Genomic DNA, 20,768 nt, shown 5'->3' with positions numbered 1-20,768 from the left:
GGGGAGATTCTGACTTTGCTATGATCTCCAACAACACTGTTCTTGAGGGTGCTGGCTCATGTTGCAGGGCTGGCTAGGCTCAACCTCCTTTGTCTGTGCTGGGTAGGGATGCAAACCCACCCTTAGGCAGCTCCTGTGGGGCTGCAAATCCAATCTCACCCTGACTCCACGTCCCCTTGCAGTATGGAGTGCTGCAGAAAGCACCCAGCTGAGTGTCTGCTCTTATTACCTTCCTCTGTTTGCTTTTTCCTGTTTGCCTCTCCTCACTTCTAGGACCTGACTCTGCCAGACAATTCTTGCTTTTAGTGCACAGGCCTCTATCCCAAAGTGATCCTTTGGCCAGAACCTGTGAAGGAGTGGGACCTTCTGCAAGCCCTGCATGGGAAAGAAGAAGACCTCTCACATCTATGCAGCCCACAGGGGCAGTTTTGCTGAGGTGATGTTGGAGGTCTGCCCTGATCTTCTGAGCAGGGTGGGGGGATGGGAGGGGTGGTGGTGCAAGGGAGAAGGGGAACAGAGAAGAGTTATATCGGTTTTAAATCAAGTCTGCAGTGATGTCCTGTTGTGTAGGAGATCACTCACTCAAAGAGGTGTGTTCAAGGACATTAGTGCATTTATGCCAAGGGGAATGTCTTTTATGGCAAATTAACTCCAGTTAAATTGAATATTTATACAAAGGGAAACTCCAGTATTTAAAGCTGGCGTTATCAGCTTTTTGCAGTGTCTGGATAGAGGAAAAGATGATAGGATTTGAGTGGTATACTACACCAGACGTGAAAATAAATTTTGCTCATAGTGGTTAACCCCGTGTTTGCTTCATCCCTTCTTGCCTAAGCGTACGCTCTGAAATTGTCACTTATCCGTGTAGTCTGTAGAAGGGAAAATCCATGGCTATCTCTCGAGCCCTGCCAATCTGAGGGAGCCAGGCAAGCACAGCTAGAAACTGAGCTGCGGGTATGTGGCATGGATTCTGCAAGGGTTAATTCGTTAGGCTCTTGCGGGTTCCTTTGACATTACCTGTCTTGTGTGGGTCTCTCCTTCCCCCCGCCCATCCCCCTGCTTCTTTTGGTTTGTAAATTTATGGGATTTGCAGCTGGTAGAGTTGGCAAGCTCCTCTCATTAAGAGCCCCCTTTGAAAATGGGCTGTGTTTGAGCATTTCCTTAATGAGGACAGGACGGGGTTAAATAGTGACCATTTCATGGTTGACTTGAACCTGCCTGCTTTCCTTGATGTGTCGTTGTGAAATGCCTGACGTGAATAAACTCTCACTTTGGACACGGGGGAAGTCCGCCGTCCCCCCGGGAGGCAGCCGGGGGCCGCGCACTGGCACCGGCACCGGGTGGCAGCGCCGAAGCCGCTCGGCCAATGCTTCCCTCAGGCGGCAGCGGCAGGGATGTGACTTGGGGGTGTCGCACACATCGAGCCCCGCAGTCCCTGCGCTGCACTGCACCCCTCCTGACGGCAGCCGAAATAAGTTTCTTTCACTACTTCCCCCCCTCCCCCGCTCCGCCTCCGCCGCGAGAATGAAACCAGACCCCGCGCCCTGTTGCTGCCCGAGAGCCGGGACACCCCCCCGCGCCCCTCCGAGAGGCAGCAGCCTCCGAGAGCTGCGACGGCCGTTACCAGTGGTGCGCTGGCGGGGCCGCCCACCGCCGCATCCTTTTGAGGGGGCTACGCTCCCCGTGCCCCCCGCGCCAGGGCAGCCACGGCCGAGGGGGGAGCGCAGGCGTCAAAGCTGACAAAACCGTACCCCAAGAGGAAGAGAGGGAAAGGCAACCTCCCGCAGATGGCAGCACCGCCCCCCCCCCCCCCCCCCGCCCGAACAACTTTCTCCCACCAGAAAAGAAGGAAAATGAGAGACGTTAGCAAAACGTGCTCGTTCCTTCTACGGCGTTGGATGGTGATTAAAAAAGAGGGAGGGCAGGGTATGGGGGCCTGGTGGAGAAGGAATGTGTTTGCAGGAGGAGGAGGAGTGTAAGCGGTGATTGTGTAATTAAATAATAATAATTTAAAAAATACTTCAGTCTCATTTGGGGAGAGAGCTGGAATGGGGTCCAGAGGGTGTAACCGGCGAATTGGTCAACGTACAAGTTTTGCAGCGTGAGGGGAGGGCGGCGGGGGCGTGCGGGACGACACACGGCCGCAGACGGCGGGAGCGGAGCGGGCAGGAGCGAGGTTTATCGCTGGCATTTCCCGGCGCCCGCCGCTCGTGCCTCCTCCCGGCGGCCTGGCGAAGCGGCGGCGGGCGGCGGGAGGGCAGCGGAGCGGCAGAGGCCGCCGCGGAAGCCCGCAGGCCGCGCCGCATCCCCGCCCAGCCGCGGCCCGCGCTCCTTCCCGCATGGTCTCTGCCCTGCGAAGTTTCGCCTGCCGGCACTCTTTGGGATTTTCCTGCTGCGCTCTGGGCTGTAACCTTGAACTTTCGAGAGCGTGGTGACAGTGCCGTAATCACCCACCGCCAACAACTTCTTAAAAGAAAAAAAAGAAAGAAAAAGCCAAACAAAAAAATCTCCTCCCGCCCACCCCCCCGACTCCCCCCTCCGCCCCCCCTGCCGCGAGTCCTTCCCCCCTCATCTGCAAAACAACCAGCAGCAGCAGCAGCAGCAAAAGCGAGACTCCTGCGCCGCCGACTACAAGAGGGTTAAAAGTGTAGATTGGATTTCACCCCGGGAAATCTAGCACACGGAGTGAACTTGAATCTTTGGCTATTTAAGGAGGACTGGGGTTTGTTGTGAAGTTGTGGTGATCCAGGGCAGAGCCCTGTCCTGATTGATTTCATCTTCCTTGAGTCTCAGATGACTGTAAAATGAATAGATGAAATTATTCCTTTTTGAGGCTTTTCTTAGGGGCTCTCCGGGCAACGTGTTCTCAAAGCGAAGTCATGATGTATTCTCCAATCTGTCTCACTCAGGTATAGACGCGTTTTATTTCATTTATTTGATAATTTATTTATTTTCACGTGGCTTAGTTGTTTTTGGTTTTGGTTGGGTTTTTTTTTTTAATTTTATATGTGAGTTGTTAATGAGTCATTGCTAGTAGTTGTAACGGGTTAAAGCACAGTTGTAACTGCTTGTCAGATGAAAACTCCTCTCGCAGGAGGGAATAGTAGAGAATAAAGTATACCAGGCCATTGTTTTGGGCGAGATTCATTCAAAGTGTCACCCGCAGACAAATACTGTTAATTGCTGGTGCATAAGAAGTCAAAGGTTAACAAAATGGAAATGAGCAATAATTGCCCTGAAAAGCAGGGTTGAGAAGTATTGATTTGATTGGAATCAAACGATTTGCTCTCTTTTCAGCTGGCCAGTTTGCGCAGCGTCTAATGAAAGGGTTTGAAAGGAAAAATGCTATTTTTGACAAAAAAATGAGCGCTCGCCGGTGCGAAGTAATCCCATCTTATGCTTAATTAATAAGACGCAGCCTGCCAACAATGCGGGCGATGTAAGCGGGGCTGACCGAGCCGTGCAACACTTTCTCCTTCGCTTGTGTAGGGGCATGGCATATGCTGGCTCGCTGTGCCGACAGACTGGCTTCCGTCCTCCTCGGCCAGGGAAAAGATCTCGCCGTGGTTTTCAGCACTGCGCTTGCCTCCGCTTTCCGAGCCTCGACGGCGGCTTGCGGTCGGGCGACAGGAGGGAGCGGGGCGCGGCGTGGAGAGGGGAGGTAGAAGGCGGCCCGGGTGGGAGTCTCTGCCACGGCAATGTGCGATTTTTGAGGCCCGAGAGGTGTTTTAGGGAGCAAGTTTGGGAAGTGCCCCGGGAGCGTCCTCGCCGGGCGTACGGTAGCGGGTGGCGGAGGCTGGGGTACCGGAGCCTGTTCCGGACAGCGAACCGGGTCTGTGCAGCCAGGGGACAGTTTTCAGAAGCTTTTGTGAAAATCTGTCTTAGGAGGATGAAACTAATTAAGCGATAACTGCTTACTTCCACGTGAGTACAACAAACAGCTAAAGAAGCAGAAAACGTGCGAAAATAACGTCTCTCGTGGTACTGTTGTTAGGCGGCCAAGGATGCACAAGTTGCACGGTGAATAAATAAATATGATTTAAGTTATTCCACAATTAGAAAGCATTGTAATTCAAAAAGGCCGAAGTATTCATAAATTGTGAATGAAGATGGAAACAATGATAAGGCTTATGCAGTGATTGGATACAGTCCTGCAGCTTTTTGGCTGACACGTTTTTTACTGTTTATATTTTGTTTGGCATCTAAGTGTGATTGACTTAGATATGGATATTTTCAGCAAGTAAACGTGAGCTACAGTGGAGTAAAGCTGTAAAAGGACTCTTGATGTATTTCTTCTGCAAAAGAGAAATGAGTGCATGTAGGAGGCATTTTCTGTAACAGATATGCACACACTTACAGGTACACACGTAGAAATAATTACCTATGGTGGAATCTGCAATTAGTAAAAATTAATTCTGTGTGGGCTGTCCATCCTGTGTAATTATTGACAAGCAGTAAGACCTCTGCACCACAGCGTAAACCTGAGAGTACAACTTAAGAAAGCGTTTTTTTTTTTCTTCGTTGGAAACATTACCACCTCTATTACGGCGTTCATTACGTTCATTTTGTTGTTTCCTGCTCTAGTGACATTTTCCCCCCCATATGTCTTCTTTTTGGACCAGTAGATGTGATAGATTTCCCCATTCTTTGCAAATATATATTAAAATACCTTACTCAGGTGTATACAAAAGTACAATATTGTACTTCTATAGCCTTAAATACGAGAAAGTAATTCCTGGCTTTTACAATCACGCTGTATCATGTGCCCTGCAGATACAGTTCCCATTTGGTGGTACATACATAGAACACAGTTGCAGCAAATTTATTTTAATTTAGAGTATTTCTCTACTGATTTGGAATGATAAAGGTAGTTAAAAAAATCATCTGTCAATAAATTAAAAATGAATTCTTAATGACAGTAAGAACTTATATTTTGTGTTATTTCTTTATTTAAAGCAAAAATATTGATTAATCTTATTTCAAGTTGAGACTGAGTTAAAGTAGTACTGCCAAAATTGTTCTCTCTATTGTGTTCTCTGCCTCTGGGGCTCTTGTGATGCACATTGACTGTGGTAGTGTATGCTCAGAATTAAATATTTTAGTAAAAAGTTCTAAACATGGAACACCTGTTTGGACCGAGCTCCTGGTGAAAACAGTAGTTCAGTTTATGCTGAGACAGTGCTGAAGCACCCTTTAGAAACAAGTCTAAAATGTAAAGTGCAGCTTTAACACAAACCTTGACAATCCTAGTGTTACCCATTACTCTTTCAGTAAAAGTTTGGTGGGTGTAAAATAACTTCAAGGAAGGATGAAGACTTATCAAACGCAATTTAATTTTTGGAGGGGTCTTTTAATCTCCTTCCCACATGCCTCTCCCCTCTGTTTTAGAATGAGTGTAAACTGCATTTATTTCTTTTGCAGAGGTTGCATAGGTTGCATAGGTTGCAGTTACTGTGCTTGGTCTCTTGTGACATTTTGCAGTGGTTTATTTTTACGTTATAGTGGTTCAGGAAATCCAGAATATGTTGTCATTTTCTTTTCCTCCTGGAACATATTGTTTGATTAAGCACAGAGAAAATGCATGCAGTGAAACTGAGTGCATGAAATTTTCTGTAGAAAATGTTTAGACTTCTGCCTGGTATATTTATCCTGAAGTCAGTTTAAACTTGCATGAATTGATACAAAGGCTGTGAAAGTAGAAGGTAAGAGAAGGGTGCTGCATTTCCCCTTTACCGTTTCCAAAAAGAAAACCCGGCCTATCCGTCGTCAATAGATGACTGGTATTTTTCCCTTTATTTACAAGATACATAGATATTATATAATAATTTCCATTTTAATTAAAATTGCCAGTACACAATGGTTCACCTGAGCCTCTTGATATGACATTTAAAGAACTTACTTCCATAAATCACCTTCTTGCAAGAGCAACTGTGGCACATGGGTAAGTGCCACATAAAAAAAATTCAATATGGCCTGTATGAATATTAAGGGGGAAAAAAAATCAAATTCTGTAGATGGCTTTTTAGGAGGTTTAGTGGAGAATGTGCATGATTAATTGCAAATCTCCATTTAGGATCATTTTTATGGGCACTTCTTGTCAAGTAATGTTTCATTTGAAAGGACTCCAGATGCACAATGAATCTCTCAAAGATATCTGATAATATTACTTTAGAACAGGATGTTCTTTGCTGTATTTCTCCTTTACACTCTTTCATATATGTTTATATCTTTAGGACTTAATGATAGTATGAAAGAAAAGCCTGAATACATTTTTTAAAAGGTTTGGTTTTGGTTTGTTTTATCCCCTCTTTCCCCCTTACTCTTCAGAAAGGAAACATTTAAACATTAGAGATTAGAATTTAAAAAGTGGATTTTTTTTCTGTAAAAATTTCATAGACGTAAAATGCTGTGGTTTATTGTTGATAATACTTATGTGCATTACTGAAAGGCATAGCCATTCCAATGTAGCTGGTGAGGTTCTTCTTAAAAATGAAAGCTGGATGTGCAGTATTCAAGTAGTGTAGGATATTTTCACATTCATTTTATTGTAGTTTTAAATTATAAATGCTGGAGTCTGTTTAGATGTAAGGGAAATCTTTGCCCTGGGTCAAAAATTCAGTTCTCCCAAAGCTCTTCAGCCCCCTGCCTTGGCCCCACTTTTAGCCCTATCTGTTAGAATTTTAAAAATTTGAAGTAAATCTCTTTTATTCAGCCTAAAATGAATTGCAAGGATTTAATAAGTCTTTATGCTTGTGTTATTTATTTTTTAATTTACTTGAATAGTTCAATTAAGATGTAGAAGAAATAACTTTTTTGGTAGTTATAACTGAGGGGAAAAAAAGCATGGCATCAGAAAACATACGAAGATAGGGAAGTCTTATCATGGGCTGTGGTTACTCAGAGCAGTATTGCCTTCCCACACAAAGAACAGATTGTGGTTTAACTCTTTCCATGGCCTAGTTTTATGTGCCAGTATAGATTCAGAATTGTTCAAATCTCTGCTGGAAACTACTAATCAGTTTAATCATTGCCTTTGTGGCTCTTTGTCAAGCATTATATTGTAATACAATCGTTTATGTACTGAATTATCTTCCTATATTGCCTCTCTCCCCCTTTTTTTCTTCTTTTGTATTTTTCTGTGAAGGTAGCGTGGTCGTAGGTAAACTGCTTGCAACTTTTCTGTTGTTTGCTGTGTGATTCGAGGAGAATTAGGGAAGAAAGATAACTGGATCTAGTGAGTTCTTTTACCATTCAGGAAATTTTGAAGTTTGTTTGAAATTTGAAGATTATCTATTAAATTCTTGGGCTGAAGCTTCTACAATGGGAGTTTGAACTCTGTATAATTGAGACCATTAGTTATACTTTCATCATTTTTACCTAATGGAGTTAATCAGCCTGTTTAAACATAATTCATTCCTTGTGTAGCAGCGTAGCTGGACTATTAGTTTGTTAATTGTATTCTTGAATATAATTGTATAAAAAAGGTTCAGTTTTAGTTTGATTGACTGTGCCTCTCGGTATGATGAACAATCTATATGGTATTTAAAACTAAATATGCCTGCATGCAGGAAGAAAGATACCTCCCCTAAGGTCTCCTTTCCAAACCAAAATACAGTAATGTTTGATAAGCAGATCATGTTGTTTTAAACAGTGTATTTGCTCACTGAAAAAAGGCATTAGTTTTTGGGAAAGACCTATTTAGATACTAACATGCATGTGTAGGATGGTACTTTAAGCAGACAAAATGAATTAATTTAATTGCTGTAGGTTGTACTTGTAGAAGACAACTCAGCATTACCTGCTTAATGCCGTCCATGTGACTGTTAGGCAGAAGTTAAGAACTTGCAGGTGAAGCCAGATGACATAAAGGGATATTTCGGAACTGGAAATAAAATTGCATGGATTTCACAAAAGCAGCATTTGACCAGTGTTGCACTCATAATGTCACTCTGCCACAGTATGCAGAAACACAAAGAATGCAAAGTTTGTGCCAAGTTGCCATTTTTCACTGTACACCTCAGATTGATTTTTAAGGGGTTTAGAATAATTGCGACACTCATGTAATCAGTTAACAAATTAACTGACTCTGTGGGGCTTCAAAACTCACAGTGGAGCTACCGGAAGAACATAAATGTAATTTTTGTTCTCAACTTCATAAACTTTTATTTTATGAAGTTTGGAGGTGGTGGGAGGGAAGCCTGAAGATCGGAAAGCACAGGAGCTTCTGTTCAGGATTTGTATACGGCATGCTGTGTCTTTTGCCCCTTTTCCGTTACTGTATACTGGTTTCTCTAGTTACCACCGCTGGAATGGTGCTGTTTCAGTGCTGGAATGTTGGACGTTTGATAAGAAAATGGATCAAGTTTAATGGCGCATGCTCTTTGTGCCACCAGCAGTCTCTTGCTGGGAGCATGCTCCAGAAGCGGGAACTGTGTGGCATTACACTGAGCATGTATATGCTTTGTGTTTCTGTGCCACAGAGAAGAGAAATGAACTGTGGCATTCGCCTCAGCCTTCTGAACGTTTCTGCTCAGATTTTTTAAAACCGTGTAGTGTCCTCATTGTGCAATGGTACTTTTCTTGATGTTAGCCATTCAGTCAGATATTTAAATGTTAGAATCAGAACATCTTGTTAGCATCTCTTTTAAATGATATTCTCTTTGCAGCCTTGTGGGATGAAGTGAGGGGAGGCGTACAAAATAAAATCTTCACATGGTATTTTCAAAGGGTGAAATACGGGGAAAATGCAGTTCTCTGTGTACTTTGTGTCTGCTGCTTGACAGTGGCAGTAATTGCATAAAAGATGTAATGCAGAATTTTTTGCGTAAATTTTAAATGTTTATTCTTTTAATTTTGAATTTCACTTTTCAGATTTTCAGGAACATTTCTTCATACTGCTTTGATTATGAGAAGTTACTGACTTTGAGCTTTCTTCTTCGTTTTTTTTCCCTCCACTTCTTTCCACAGGATGAATTTCACCCATTCATTGAGGCACTTCTTCCACATGTCCGTGCAATTGCCTATACTTGGTTCAACCTTCAGGCTCGAAAACGCAAGTACTTTAAAAAGCATGAGAAACGAATGTCGAAGGATGAGGAAAGAGCAGTCAAGGATGAGCTACTTAGTGAAAAGCCTGAAATTAAACAGAAGTGGGCATCCAGGCTCCTGGCCAAGCTGCGCAAAGATATTCGCCAAGAGTTCCGGGAGGATTTTGTGCTCACGGTGACTGGGAAGAAGCACCCATGCTGTGTATTGTCCAATCCTGACCAGAAGGGTAAGATTAGGAGAATCGACTGCCTGCGACAGGCTGACAAAGTCTGGCGTCTGGATCTAGTCATGGTGATCCTGTTCAAAGGCATCCCCTTGGAAAGTACGGATGGAGAGCGGCTCATGAAATCCCCACATTGCACAAATCCAGCACTTTGCGTCCAGCCACATCACATAACAGTATCAGTCAAGGAGCTTGATTTGTTTTTGGCATACTACGTGCAGGAGCAAGGTAGGAAGCAGATTGTCGTGTGTTTCTATGTTAGTATGTCAGCCTCTGATTCTGAGAAGCCCTGGTTCCCCTATGGGCTGGTTTCCAGTGAAACATTATTCTGTGGTCTTTAGACGTAATGTGGTACATAACCATATGTAAATTAGCGTGTAGACATATATAGTTACACAAACACATTCCTACAGACCTGTGTGAAGCACATTTATGTTTGACATTTGTGCCTTGTTCTCTTTCAAGAGACAGCAGGGAGAGCAGGATGTACCAAGGTGGTACTTTAGTTCCGCTGAAGTTGCCTTTTTTTTTTTTTTTGGTCAAAAAGTGGCAATATATTGCATAGTACACTTGTGACTTCAGAAAACATTCCTCTTGTTTTTCAAATCATGGAGTTTTTGTACTAGTTCCCCCAGTACTGTCAGTAAGAGATGCAGGTATGTGTATGCACAGTCAAAATAACTACTTCAAGTATTTATTGTTGCCTTTGCAGTTACAAATAATAAAGAACTCATCCTTAAACTGATGAACCTACTGTCACTTTGAAGAGGGATTGTAGGCTTTCTCATGTCTGTAAAGTAAAACAGGAGAAAACTTTTGCACAAAAATACTACTTTGTAAATACCAGGTACAGACGGAATTACAGCATACTGTACGTGACATGTTTTATCCATATTTCACATCACTAGTTCATCTTACCTATCTGAGCTTTAGAACAAAAATCCACATTGCAATATTTTGAGAGAATTTTCCATAAAAAGTGAATTTTCGCAATCACACTCTTAACATACTTGATTTTATTTGGCAGATAATTGAAATGTGGAAAATTGCGGGAACACTATGGAAAAGCTTCTTAAAGAAATATAATGAAAATAAAACCAAGGCTTCTGATAATCACGTATCAGGGAAAAAGCTGCTAGTTATATTGCATAGTTAGGTAACAATACTCAGAGTTTTCCTGAAATTGTAAATGACTGTAAGTGGATAAAGATTTTTTTCCTCCAATACTAAGCCTTCTGAAATGTTTTTTCTCTGTGAGGGGTCATATTGGCTCTTTCTGGTAATTATACTATCCTCTAGACATCTTTGTATTGCTGACTGATCAACAGTAATAAAACATTTATTTTCTAGCCACAAATCTCAACTAGGGAAAGTTTGACCAGCCGCAGATGGTGGGCCATTTCACAACTTGGCCTGGTAGCAGGCAGAAATGGCCCGCAGAAGGGCAGATGGCAGGCTGTTATCTGATTGCTGATACATAACTGTGGAATTTAACAGAAAAACAAATGGAATGTTTTTTTTTAGTAACAAAAAAAGTAAAACTACATGCCTTCATTCAGTGTGTACTCAGTCTTTAAAAGAAGAGATTCACAACACAACCTTTCTGTTTTTAGTGATTTCTTCTTTTAGCATTTACTTATGCAAGTGGAGCACCATGTTTTTGTCGATGTGTAAATAGGATTCTTTTTTTTTTGTTATTTGTCATGAAAAGATATGATTTTTTTTTTTCACCTATTTTTATTGTTTGTGTTTTTCTCTCTACAGCAGTAGACAACACTTAGGTATTTTGCAGTGACTTTAAGCAGCTGCAGTGTCTGGTAAATCAAATTCCCAATAACGTAAGATTTCTTTGATAGCATTAAACAAAAAAGCTTAATTAGAAATAATTTGTACCTATAAACTCCTTTTGCGATGAAAAAAAAATTTATATATTAAATGCATATGCTGCAAGACATAGCTTACTGATTAATTCTAATGGATTTACCTGTCTTTGAAAGTCAAAACTACAAAGGGAGGCAAAACAATTTAAGTAGCTCTTGAGCCAAAGAAGCTGAGGTCAGAGTACTCTTACACACTGTCGACTTTTAAGTTGTTGGATGCCAGTAACTTGAAGTAGGAGAAATAATTGCAGGGCATAGCTGATTTTATTGATTTAAATTGACTGAGAGTATGAGTTTATTTAAAACACTTGTCTCATCAGAAATGAGTAAGATAAGCATGCTGTAATATTATAACTTTCTTTGATGCTAGTTTGAGAACATAATGGAAGATGAAACTGGCTAATTTCTATGTACCAAGTCACCCTTAGTAGACCCTTTTGTTTATAGTAAACTGCATGTATTTTGTATCTGTCTTGCTGCATCACAGTAAATCTTTCATTAACATCTGTTGGCTCTCTTCTTAAAGAAGTCATATTAAGTAATTTTTTGTGTGGTTTTTTTTTTCTTTTTGTTTTGTTAAACTTTTGATTCTCTGTCCTCATTGAAAGCAGGTTAATTGTGGCACTTTGTAGTGCGGTTGATTAAGAGCACCAGGCGTTGCAGAAGATAAGCATGAAGTCAACGAAAATGCTGCATTATACACATGCTGTTTTGCTTTTTTATTTCTCTTTTAGAGTATGTAAACCCTTCCAATAGTAACATGTAAAAACTAAGCAGAGATGTAGAACCAATTGAATCTCTAATCGAAATATGAAGAAGGATTTAGCATGCAAAATTATTAAAAGGGCCAAGTAGTTTGGTTTTTTTGTTGCTTCTAAAAGGAAGATTAGAAGAAAAAAAGAGAACGAAGGATAGTTTGAGTGCCAGTGATGGTTGCCAGTGGCACCAGGATTGGCATCAGACCTTCTTTGTTTAGCCTAGGATGCCTGTGATTTGTTGGTTGGCATCCGCATTGCAGTGCAGAGTAATGTTACAATATATTGACAATTTCCAGATCTAGAAGTGTCAATAATGCTTTCAGTTCCTAATAAAAAGAGCTTCTGCCTCTATGCCTGCCTTGAAAGGAGAAATAAGGACCGATCTATGAAGTTCTGTCGTTGACCAACTTCATCTTCTTTTTGCTCATCCCCGTCAGAATTCAGCATCTTTTTTTTTTTTTTCCTTTTTCTGCTACCTTCTTGTTCTTTAGGATCTTAAAAAAAAAAGGAAGAGGAAAACAGACTTGACATAGGTTACAATACTGCTTCTTTGACTGAAATGGAGGAAGAAAATGGGAAGTACACACTGTGATCAATGTTTAACATCAAAATAGTCCTTAAACATAGCACACTTGTGCAGTGCTCTGCTTGCTGTATCAGGTCCATCCCTCCCCTCCCCCCTCCCCGAGTTTTTAAAAAGCCCAAGCCTTGAGAATGGCATGAACGTTGTTTTTATTGACAAAACTGCCTGTTGGTTTGCGTTTTGTTTGTTTGTTTCTTTGATTTTTATTTTTTTTTCTTTTTGTCAGGCATCAGAAAATGTCTATAGTTTGGTATGAAATACATCTCAGTTCATAAAGTCATTTGACGGCATTTGATTCAGTGCAGCGCTTATGCTGTGTTCCCGTTGCTACAAGAACCGCCATTTTGTTTGTCGAGTGCCAGGAGAGGGAAAAAAAAAGGCAGACAATGTGCTTGATGCCAGTAATGGTTGCCAGTGGCACCGAGGTTGGCATCAGACCCTCTTTGTCTAGTTGCTGAATGCCTTTGATTCGTTGGTTGGCATCCGCATTGCAGTGGGCACATTGGAAAGTTTTTGACAATCAGTGAATGAAAGCTGCGGTACTTGTTTGCTGCAACAGAACCCAGATAATATAAATCCCTTCTTCTGATAGGTGTTTTATGTACTCTTACAGTGGCTAATTAAAAAAAAATTAAAATGGCATTGCTTGTTTTTTTTCTAAAACGTGAAATATCTACAGTAATGTGCCTCATCTGCAGAATTCCTAATCCCTGCATCACCTCTGCTGTTTTTTGCAGCATAAATAAAATGCAAACTTGAGTTAGGTATTTCAGCAGATAAGTAGTGAATGAAGCATAGTAGACCTTGTGAAATGTGAGTTTTAAGGACTGAAGCAATGGTACATGTAAACAGTAAACGTTTGCAAGTGTTTTTAACGCATGTGCCTCTTGGAGTACATTACTCAGAGCAAGTCATGTTACTGTTTACATTCTCCTTTGTGTAAGAGAGACATAACTGGGAGAGCCCACATCCCCAGCTGTTAATAAACTCTGAAGTTGAGGGAGGGGAGGATCTTTTAAACTATCCAAGAAGGAGGGAAGGAAATAGATGCAGATGTCCTTAGTCTGATACTGTTCAGGCACTCTTGATTTTTTTCACTTAAACCATCAAGATGCTGCTACAGTTTCAGCTGCATGACTTTGTTATGCAGGAAATCAGTAAAAAAGCTAAATAATTTCTACTGGATGTTTCCTAGATAGTTAGCATTAATATTGCTTTCCGGTTAACTGCTATTATCTCGTTAATTAATAAGAAGGATTAACAGCTCTACCCAAAGGGCTGCACAGAAGGAAGCCTGGCCTACGAGAGTCTCTGAATCGCCAGACTGTCCTGTCCCTTGGGGCTGGGAGGGAAATGGGGGGGGTGGGGGGGGGGCGGCGGGGCGGGGAGGAGGGTAAAAAAGAGAAAGAGAAAGAAGAGAGGGAGAGTGAGGGCGTGGGCTGGCTGGCTTCTGCAGCCTAAGGAGAGGAGAACTTTGCAGGACCCTCCTGCCACACAACTGGGACCTTTGTGGGTGCCGAGTAAGGGGGGCAGCTGCATGCAGGAGCCACATGCCTCCCTCCCGCCAGTGGCCTCTTGGGCAAATGATGTGAGGCCACCCTGTTTTTGGGAGCATACTTTGTTTAGTGAGCACGTTTTCAGATAATCTCCATTAGGGTGCAGAGTGCTACATTGATTCAAAATGGTTTTTACCCTAGCTTAATACTATCAAATTGGTAATCCATAACCAGGCAGGGATATAACTTTTTCACTTCATAGAATGCTTTGGATTGGAGAGGATCTTACAGATCATCCCTCCACCACCAATGCCAAGCCCCGTGCTCTGCACTTAAGACAGTCGTGGCAGTTAAGACAGTCCTGGCAATGTATGTGCACTGTCTTACTTTGAAAAATGTGTGCTCCTCCCAGGAGGAACTGTAATTCTTATAAAAATGTAATCTATCTGTATTGCAGGAGTGGGTGGGTGAACTCCCAATATGTCAGTGACTTCATTTTTTTATGAAGCTTTTTGAGTTTTGTGAACTTATTTTTGTAGGAAGCTCAAAATTTGGAATAGATTTGCGTAAATGTTTCATGTTATACTGTAGCTTTTGTTAAGTAAGAATAGAAAATTGCTGATATAATACAGTAATAATTTTCATATTCTAAAATGATAAATAAAATTAATTTGGTTAGTTTATTGTGACTGCTAGAAATTCCACTTAAAATCACAATCAAAATTATATTTTAAGGGCTCTGCTTTCTGTGTAAGTCTTACAATGACGTCTGAGTGTCCATCACCCAGATGGACTTTGGATGATGGCTTGCGTTTCTTGTGTGCACCAATGCTTACACATATAATTAATAAAAAAAAGAAGAATTAATAAATCCATTGAATTTCTGATTGTTCCTACTTTCATTAACTTTAATGTTTTGCCTTCTTCTGAATACTTTACCTGTGAACATACAGTAGAACATTTAACCTGTTATGCAGAAGCGTATGTCAAGGTCCAAGGTGATATATTGGAGTTTACACAGAAAATTATTAGTTACTGGGATCAACAAGAAATAGAGCTCTTTACTTTCAGTGCCCATAGGCATCTGAGTGTTCTAGGAACCTGTTACTTATGGTGTGGAATGACATACTGATCCCTTGTGCTAAATCTCAAATTTGAATCAGAATGGAAGAAGCAGAAGTATGAGTTTTTACTTTATCTGCTCTCATATTAGAAGACTTCTTTGTAGTTTAAGAATCTGATAGGAAATAATGGACCTTTAAAAAACTTTTAGTTTCTTTGAGAAATTCCAGTCTGTTCAGGCATGCGGAAAATGCAATTCTGAAAATTTTTATATCAACTGGAAAAGACACTGTATTGATTTTTTTTCCTAGATTTCTAGTGTAAAATTTTGGATAACTGTTGTGTTGAGTATCTGTCGTGCTCTAAAATTGCACACAAGAAGGGCATTTATTGTTATAATTGGAGGTTAATTTGGTGTTTATACAGGCATAGAAATGCTTTTCAATGGATAATGATAGATACTTTATTCATGAAAATGTAGGATATGAAGACATGTAAAAAATCATCCAGCAATTTTTACTTTTTAGGATGTGTATTTGTGAACTGACATTAAGATCTGAAGAATTAAAAGTGTGTATTTTTGTATTTTTAATTTTGATTTTCCTTGGAATAGGGTTACAGGTTGTATGATAGGTGCATGAGAAAGGAAAGGGAATTTTCCATATTTAATTTTACTGTTAGAGTCACGAATAAAATATGTATATACATTTTAAGAAGGAATTTTTAGCTTGTTCTGTTTTTTCTTACCTTGTGCACCAAGTGGAGTCATTTTCACAGAGTTAAATGACATTAAGTGTGTTTAAGACAAAAGAGGCTATGGTTAAATAAATTCTGTGCAAGTAGTTGAAAATATAGAGGTCAATGTTAATTTACGAGTGACATTTGGATTGACAACAAGAAGCCATAAAATAAAGAAAAGAATAGAAAAGAAAACAGAAGATTCTCACTTCACAGTAGTTCCAGACAGAAGAACAATACTGGAAACAAAAAAAATGCCTTTAAACTATAACTAAGGCTACTAATTCATTAAGGAAGTACTTCAAATAACAGCAGAGATTTATGTTTAAAATTGCTTAATTTTCATGCATATTGAATTCATTGTAGCTGTGGAAACTTCATTGAAATAATTAAACACTAAATATCACTGCAGCTTGGATTTTAAAGTTAATTGCATGAGATTGCTGTCAAGTCCACTCATTTTTCTATCTTTCCCTTCTTCTTTAATTTTCCTTCTTTTCTGTAATGCTAGTATAGCAATGTAAACAAGGACTGGTGTCCCTTTGAAGCTCTGGCCCTTGGAGCAGTGTGCCACAGTGCCAAGTACAGTGTTTCAAGAGGCTTCCTAAAGCCTGGACTCTAGTCTTGACAAGGTGGTACGTTGGTTTGCTGTACTCAGTTGGATTAGGATGATGTGAAGGTGAGGTTAAAAGGCTAATGTGAAGTTAATGGCTAATGGATAGGATTGCTCCTTCCATTGTTGGGTGGAGAAGAAATGCGGTATCTGCAGATACTTTCCAAATGCTAAGTGAATATAAAAAAAAGAAGAAGGTCTGTATGATTAGCCAATTTTGACAGATGTCAAACAAGGTGTCATTCATCACAGGGAAGTTTCTGTCTCTTTTTCTCTTTTTTATTTTTTTTTAAAGTCTGATGGAACTTCTAGTTGCTAAAAACCTGGCTCAGGGCAATGAACATTGGATTAGAAGAGGTTAGAAAGGCTCAGAAGCTAGTAAAGGAGAGGTAAATCTTAGATTATTATCTTTGTTTAAGAGAAGAGAGAGTTGATTTGGGTGTGTATATTGTACTGTCTGGGAGCAGAGAGTTGTGTGTGCTAGCTGTTAATCTTTTCTCCCCACCTTTTCATTTACAAAAAGATTGCTTTGTTACACTCCTGCCAGTAAACTCTCCTTTCAGAGACATTCTTTCGTTTTCTGAAGTATATAGTGCTTTTTAATTTTTAGCAAATATATATTTTTAGCTCTTTCTTAGGAACCTCATTATTTGCATGCAACTTTTGTTGCAGCTTTTTCACAGTAGGTGGAAGATGGGCACTTCAGTCTTGGCTTTTGTGGAGAATTCTGTCTGAGGAAGGGCTGAGAGGCTGCAGTGTGTTTATCAGTAATAGTGTTTTGGATGTTTTTAGCCAGACTGAGCTTTTACCTTCATGCCCCTTGACTTCTGCACAATACATCTGTCTTGCTCCCATGGCCCTGCTCAGTTCAAAAAGACAACTTAAAATTATAGAGACATCAGAGTAATATTGGTAATTATTTACAATGTTTGGGACCTTTTAAACTACTTATTTTAACTCTGGGAAGTGGAATTGAAATAAGTGGCCACAGTATGGCACTGAGGAAAGCATGGTGCAAAAGCTTTGCAGAATCACATTCAACTGTTAAGTATTCTTTTCCCTCAGAGAAACCTTGTGCTTTATAACAGTAACTGTATATCTCCAGAGCAGAAGAAAAAAAAAAAAAGTTTTCCAGTGACCTTCTATAAAGGCAGCTTCACTAAAGTTCCCCTTTTGTTCCTTAGACAGTGAGCAGGAAAACCAAATGCAAAAATGAACAGTTGGTGAACTGAGTTTGAGAAAATCAGTGTGTCCATTGAGAATTTTGGAAAAAAGATAAATTTTCTGATATTGGTTTGATGCAAGTGCTATGCTAAACTAAGTGTATTCTATATGATTTGGAGTTACTTGGCAACTGAGAATTTTAAACCTTTAGTTGCTGAATGTATTTGTCTTTCCAATATTCAAGTTATAGCAACATGGATTACTATATGTATTTTCACAAAGGATAGATTTAAGCAAGTAAAAGATAAGTATGCAGTATTTATCTTAAATCTAGCATTATATTTTAATATTTAGTCACTTCCTCTATCCTTCACAAGCTATCTTCTGAGATGTAAGATTTATACATTTTTCTTTAAAATAGAAATAAAGGAAAATGCACGTATTTGTATCCAGTAATTACAAACTCCACGTCTTTAGAAATTAAATATAATTAAAATATTTACAGAGTATATACTTTTTGTTTGTGAATTATATTGGCCTAAAATCCCAAGCCATTTTCAGCCTTTTTGATGAAGCGGCTATTAAGGAAATGCTAAATTTTCTTAGAAGGTTATTGTGGAAGTGCCTTGTGTCTGAGAGATGGCAAGTATATTTACTGCATTGAAAATTATGCTAGATATTTTGAAAGGATGACAGCACACCAGTCTCCCTGATTTAAGCATGTGAAAACATCTAGTCAAGGCAACTTGTATTTTATTATTGACATCTGCTTTTTCTGGATGGATTACCTTAAATTTGTTATGTCATGTTAAAAGATGTGTTTTATGAGGCTGGCCTCAGCTCCTGGCTTTAGTGTCAAGAACCCTGCTATGTGATGCAACAAGTCTTGTTAGGTTTAATTGACCAAAACTGATTTGTTAAAACTATGCATTTGTGCTGTAACTCAGGCCGGGGCCAAGTTGCTACCTGAATCTCTTGACCTTGACTTGTCAGGGTCATGAAATGGCCACGAACTTCTTGACCTCTCCATTGTTTGTCAGCCACACCACATCCTCCAGTTCTTTGTGGTAATCGCTGACAAGAAGACCTCGGCCTCAAATTTACACCCCAGTGGGTGTCATGTTGTCCCTCCAGGGCACTATGTCCTCCCTTGGATCTGCTCTTGATGTCACCACCTTTTGTTTGCCGACAGCAATGTGTACAAATTGACAGCTCTGTGTAGTGGAAGAGGTGGTGGGAGAATTTCTAGGGTTTAGAGAGAAATACTACTCCCTCTCAGGCTGCAGTGCATCTCTTGTCTGTTACGGTACACAGATTCACTGCATTTTTCAAAGGCAAACATCATCAGTCGGTCCAGTTCCACTGTGAGCATTGTTTGAGTGGGATGTACTGGAATAAAGTTCCACTTTGAAAATATTTTGTGATGAAAGTGTAATGTGTATGCACACCACTTTCATTCTTAGGGGAAAAGAGCCATCAAAATAATTTTTTAAAAATACTCCACCATTTCACATCAGTGTTGTTAATGATTTTTTGATTTCTTTAGTACTAAAATGTCATTTTCCTGGAGACAGATTTTATGCAAGAGCAGCCACAGTCTCTAAAGCAAAGGACTTTACACGTGGTACTTGATGTGTTACCTAAACTTACCAAAAGGAGAGAAAGAACAAGCTTTTTCTTCTGCTTTTTTTTTTTTTCTTTTTTTCAGTATGTGCGAACTGTTTGTGTTTCTAGGGGAAGCTACTTGTCCTCAAGGATTACTCTTGAAGGCTGTGTATCTGGACAGGCAGCCTACTGTCAATATCCTTGATGCTAATGTCAGCTTCTTGATGTAGGCTTTGTGCTTTCCATAGTTGCCTACAATTTGACTGTTGGGACAGCTGAGTTTTTTGAGATGGATATTACATCTAATAATCTACTGCATTGTGCCACAGTTTTAAAAAGCAATGTCTGTTGAAATCAGAGACTGGATCTGTTGAAAAACTGATGGCATGATGTAGCCTTCCTGGGTTAAGAAGACTCACATGCTGGTACTGATACCTTTATACAATAACAAAAATTGTACTCTGCTGATCATCAGATAATCAGTATGTTCTTAATTTAAGGTCTTAGCCTTAAAATTTTGCTCACATGAATAGATTTATTTGATGAAATTGTCTTAATTTAAAATCTAGTTTATTTCACAGCACTGTGTATTGACTTTTGCAGCAGACAATAATTTATATTTCCACAGTCCATCTGATTTCTTTGTCAACTTTTTATTTAAAAAAACCTAAAATTATATTCTATGAGTACATACAGTGTTCTCTTGTACTTGTGAATGATCAAACCTTTTTTTTTCAGTGTGGAACTCCATAATCTAGGTGTGATTTTTAATTGTGGTTATATAATTCCTCTGAAAGAAAAGGATGGGAATGCTGATGCAAACAACTTAAATAGTGTCACTGTGATGACAATATAAAGTATGACTCAGTGTTTGGATGGAAGGACTTCAGAACCCTTGTGCTGGTCCCCAGCCTTTCCATGGCTCCCCAGGTGACTGCAGGAAGGCTGCTTAGCCTCTCTCTGTGCCTCAGATCCCATGGAGAGAAAGGACTGCTTGCTTCAGCACTGCTTCAGTGAGGGTTGAGAAATACTGACATAGTACTGGTGAAAAGTTAGAACCCTTCCTGTATTTCACTGCAAGCAAAATCTGTGTGTTGGTGCCCAGCCCTGAAGTGGGCTCTGTGTTGTGAAGAAGAGACTTGCGGGATTTTCTCATGCCCGAACGGAAGAAACTTGCCCAAGCAGGGAGGGCCAACACAAAGCATTCCTCCACTGCAAAGCCCTGCGGTGGTACTGCTCCGTGGGAGAGAGTTGGAGAGAAACCATGCAGCAGAGTCATCCTGCCACAGGAGAGTGGGTCTGTGATGGGAGCGCTCCATGGTCACCCATGCTTCCGTTTGCAGGAGCCCTGGGCAGAGCTAGCCCTGGAGGGTGGAACCACAGGACAGGGAAAAATTACTTTAGACAAAATGACAAAAGAAGCAATCAACATGGGCAGTTATATGTGTGTTCACCCAGCAGGCCAGTTCAGTTCAAGCTCAGTCTGGTTCCTCTCTCCACTCTGAGCCTGGGTTTTTCTGTGAAGGGGTCCAGTAGCTCAGGTCAGAGCACACCAGCTTGGGAGGAGAATGGATGGTCAGTAGTCTGGGCTGAGGTGT

The 20,768-nt window shown here is 40.5% G+C and overlaps 1 protein-coding gene across 4 annotated transcripts in view; it reads left to right on the top strand.

Annotated features, from left to right (window-relative positions):
- The first annotated feature begins 2,591 nt into the window (after positions 1–2,591).
- The window catches only part of NFIB (nuclear factor I B), a 178,792-nt gene continuing 160,615 nt past the window's right edge, over positions 2,592–20,768 (top strand). For all 4 annotated transcript variants that reach the window (XM_062017371.1, XM_062017370.1, XM_062017374.1 and 1 more), the window contains exons 1-2: positions 2,592–2,909; positions 8,968–9,499. In XM_062017371.1, coding sequence (XP_061873355.1) covers positions 2,880–2,909; positions 8,968–9,499 — 562 coding nt within the window. In that variant the 5' untranslated portion in view covers positions 2,592–2,879. The remainder of the gene's footprint in view (positions 2,910–8,967; positions 9,500–20,768) is intronic.

The sequence above is a fragment of the Colius striatus genome, chromosome Z, assembly GCF_028858725.1.
Source record: "Colius striatus isolate bColStr4 chromosome Z, bColStr4.1.hap1, whole genome shotgun sequence".
In the NCBI taxonomy this organism is placed as follows: domain Eukaryota; kingdom Metazoa; phylum Chordata; class Aves; order Coliiformes; family Coliidae; genus Colius; species Colius striatus.
The sequence above is the reverse complement of the archived record's forward strand: the minus strand, read 5'-3'. Positions and strand labels throughout refer to the sequence as shown.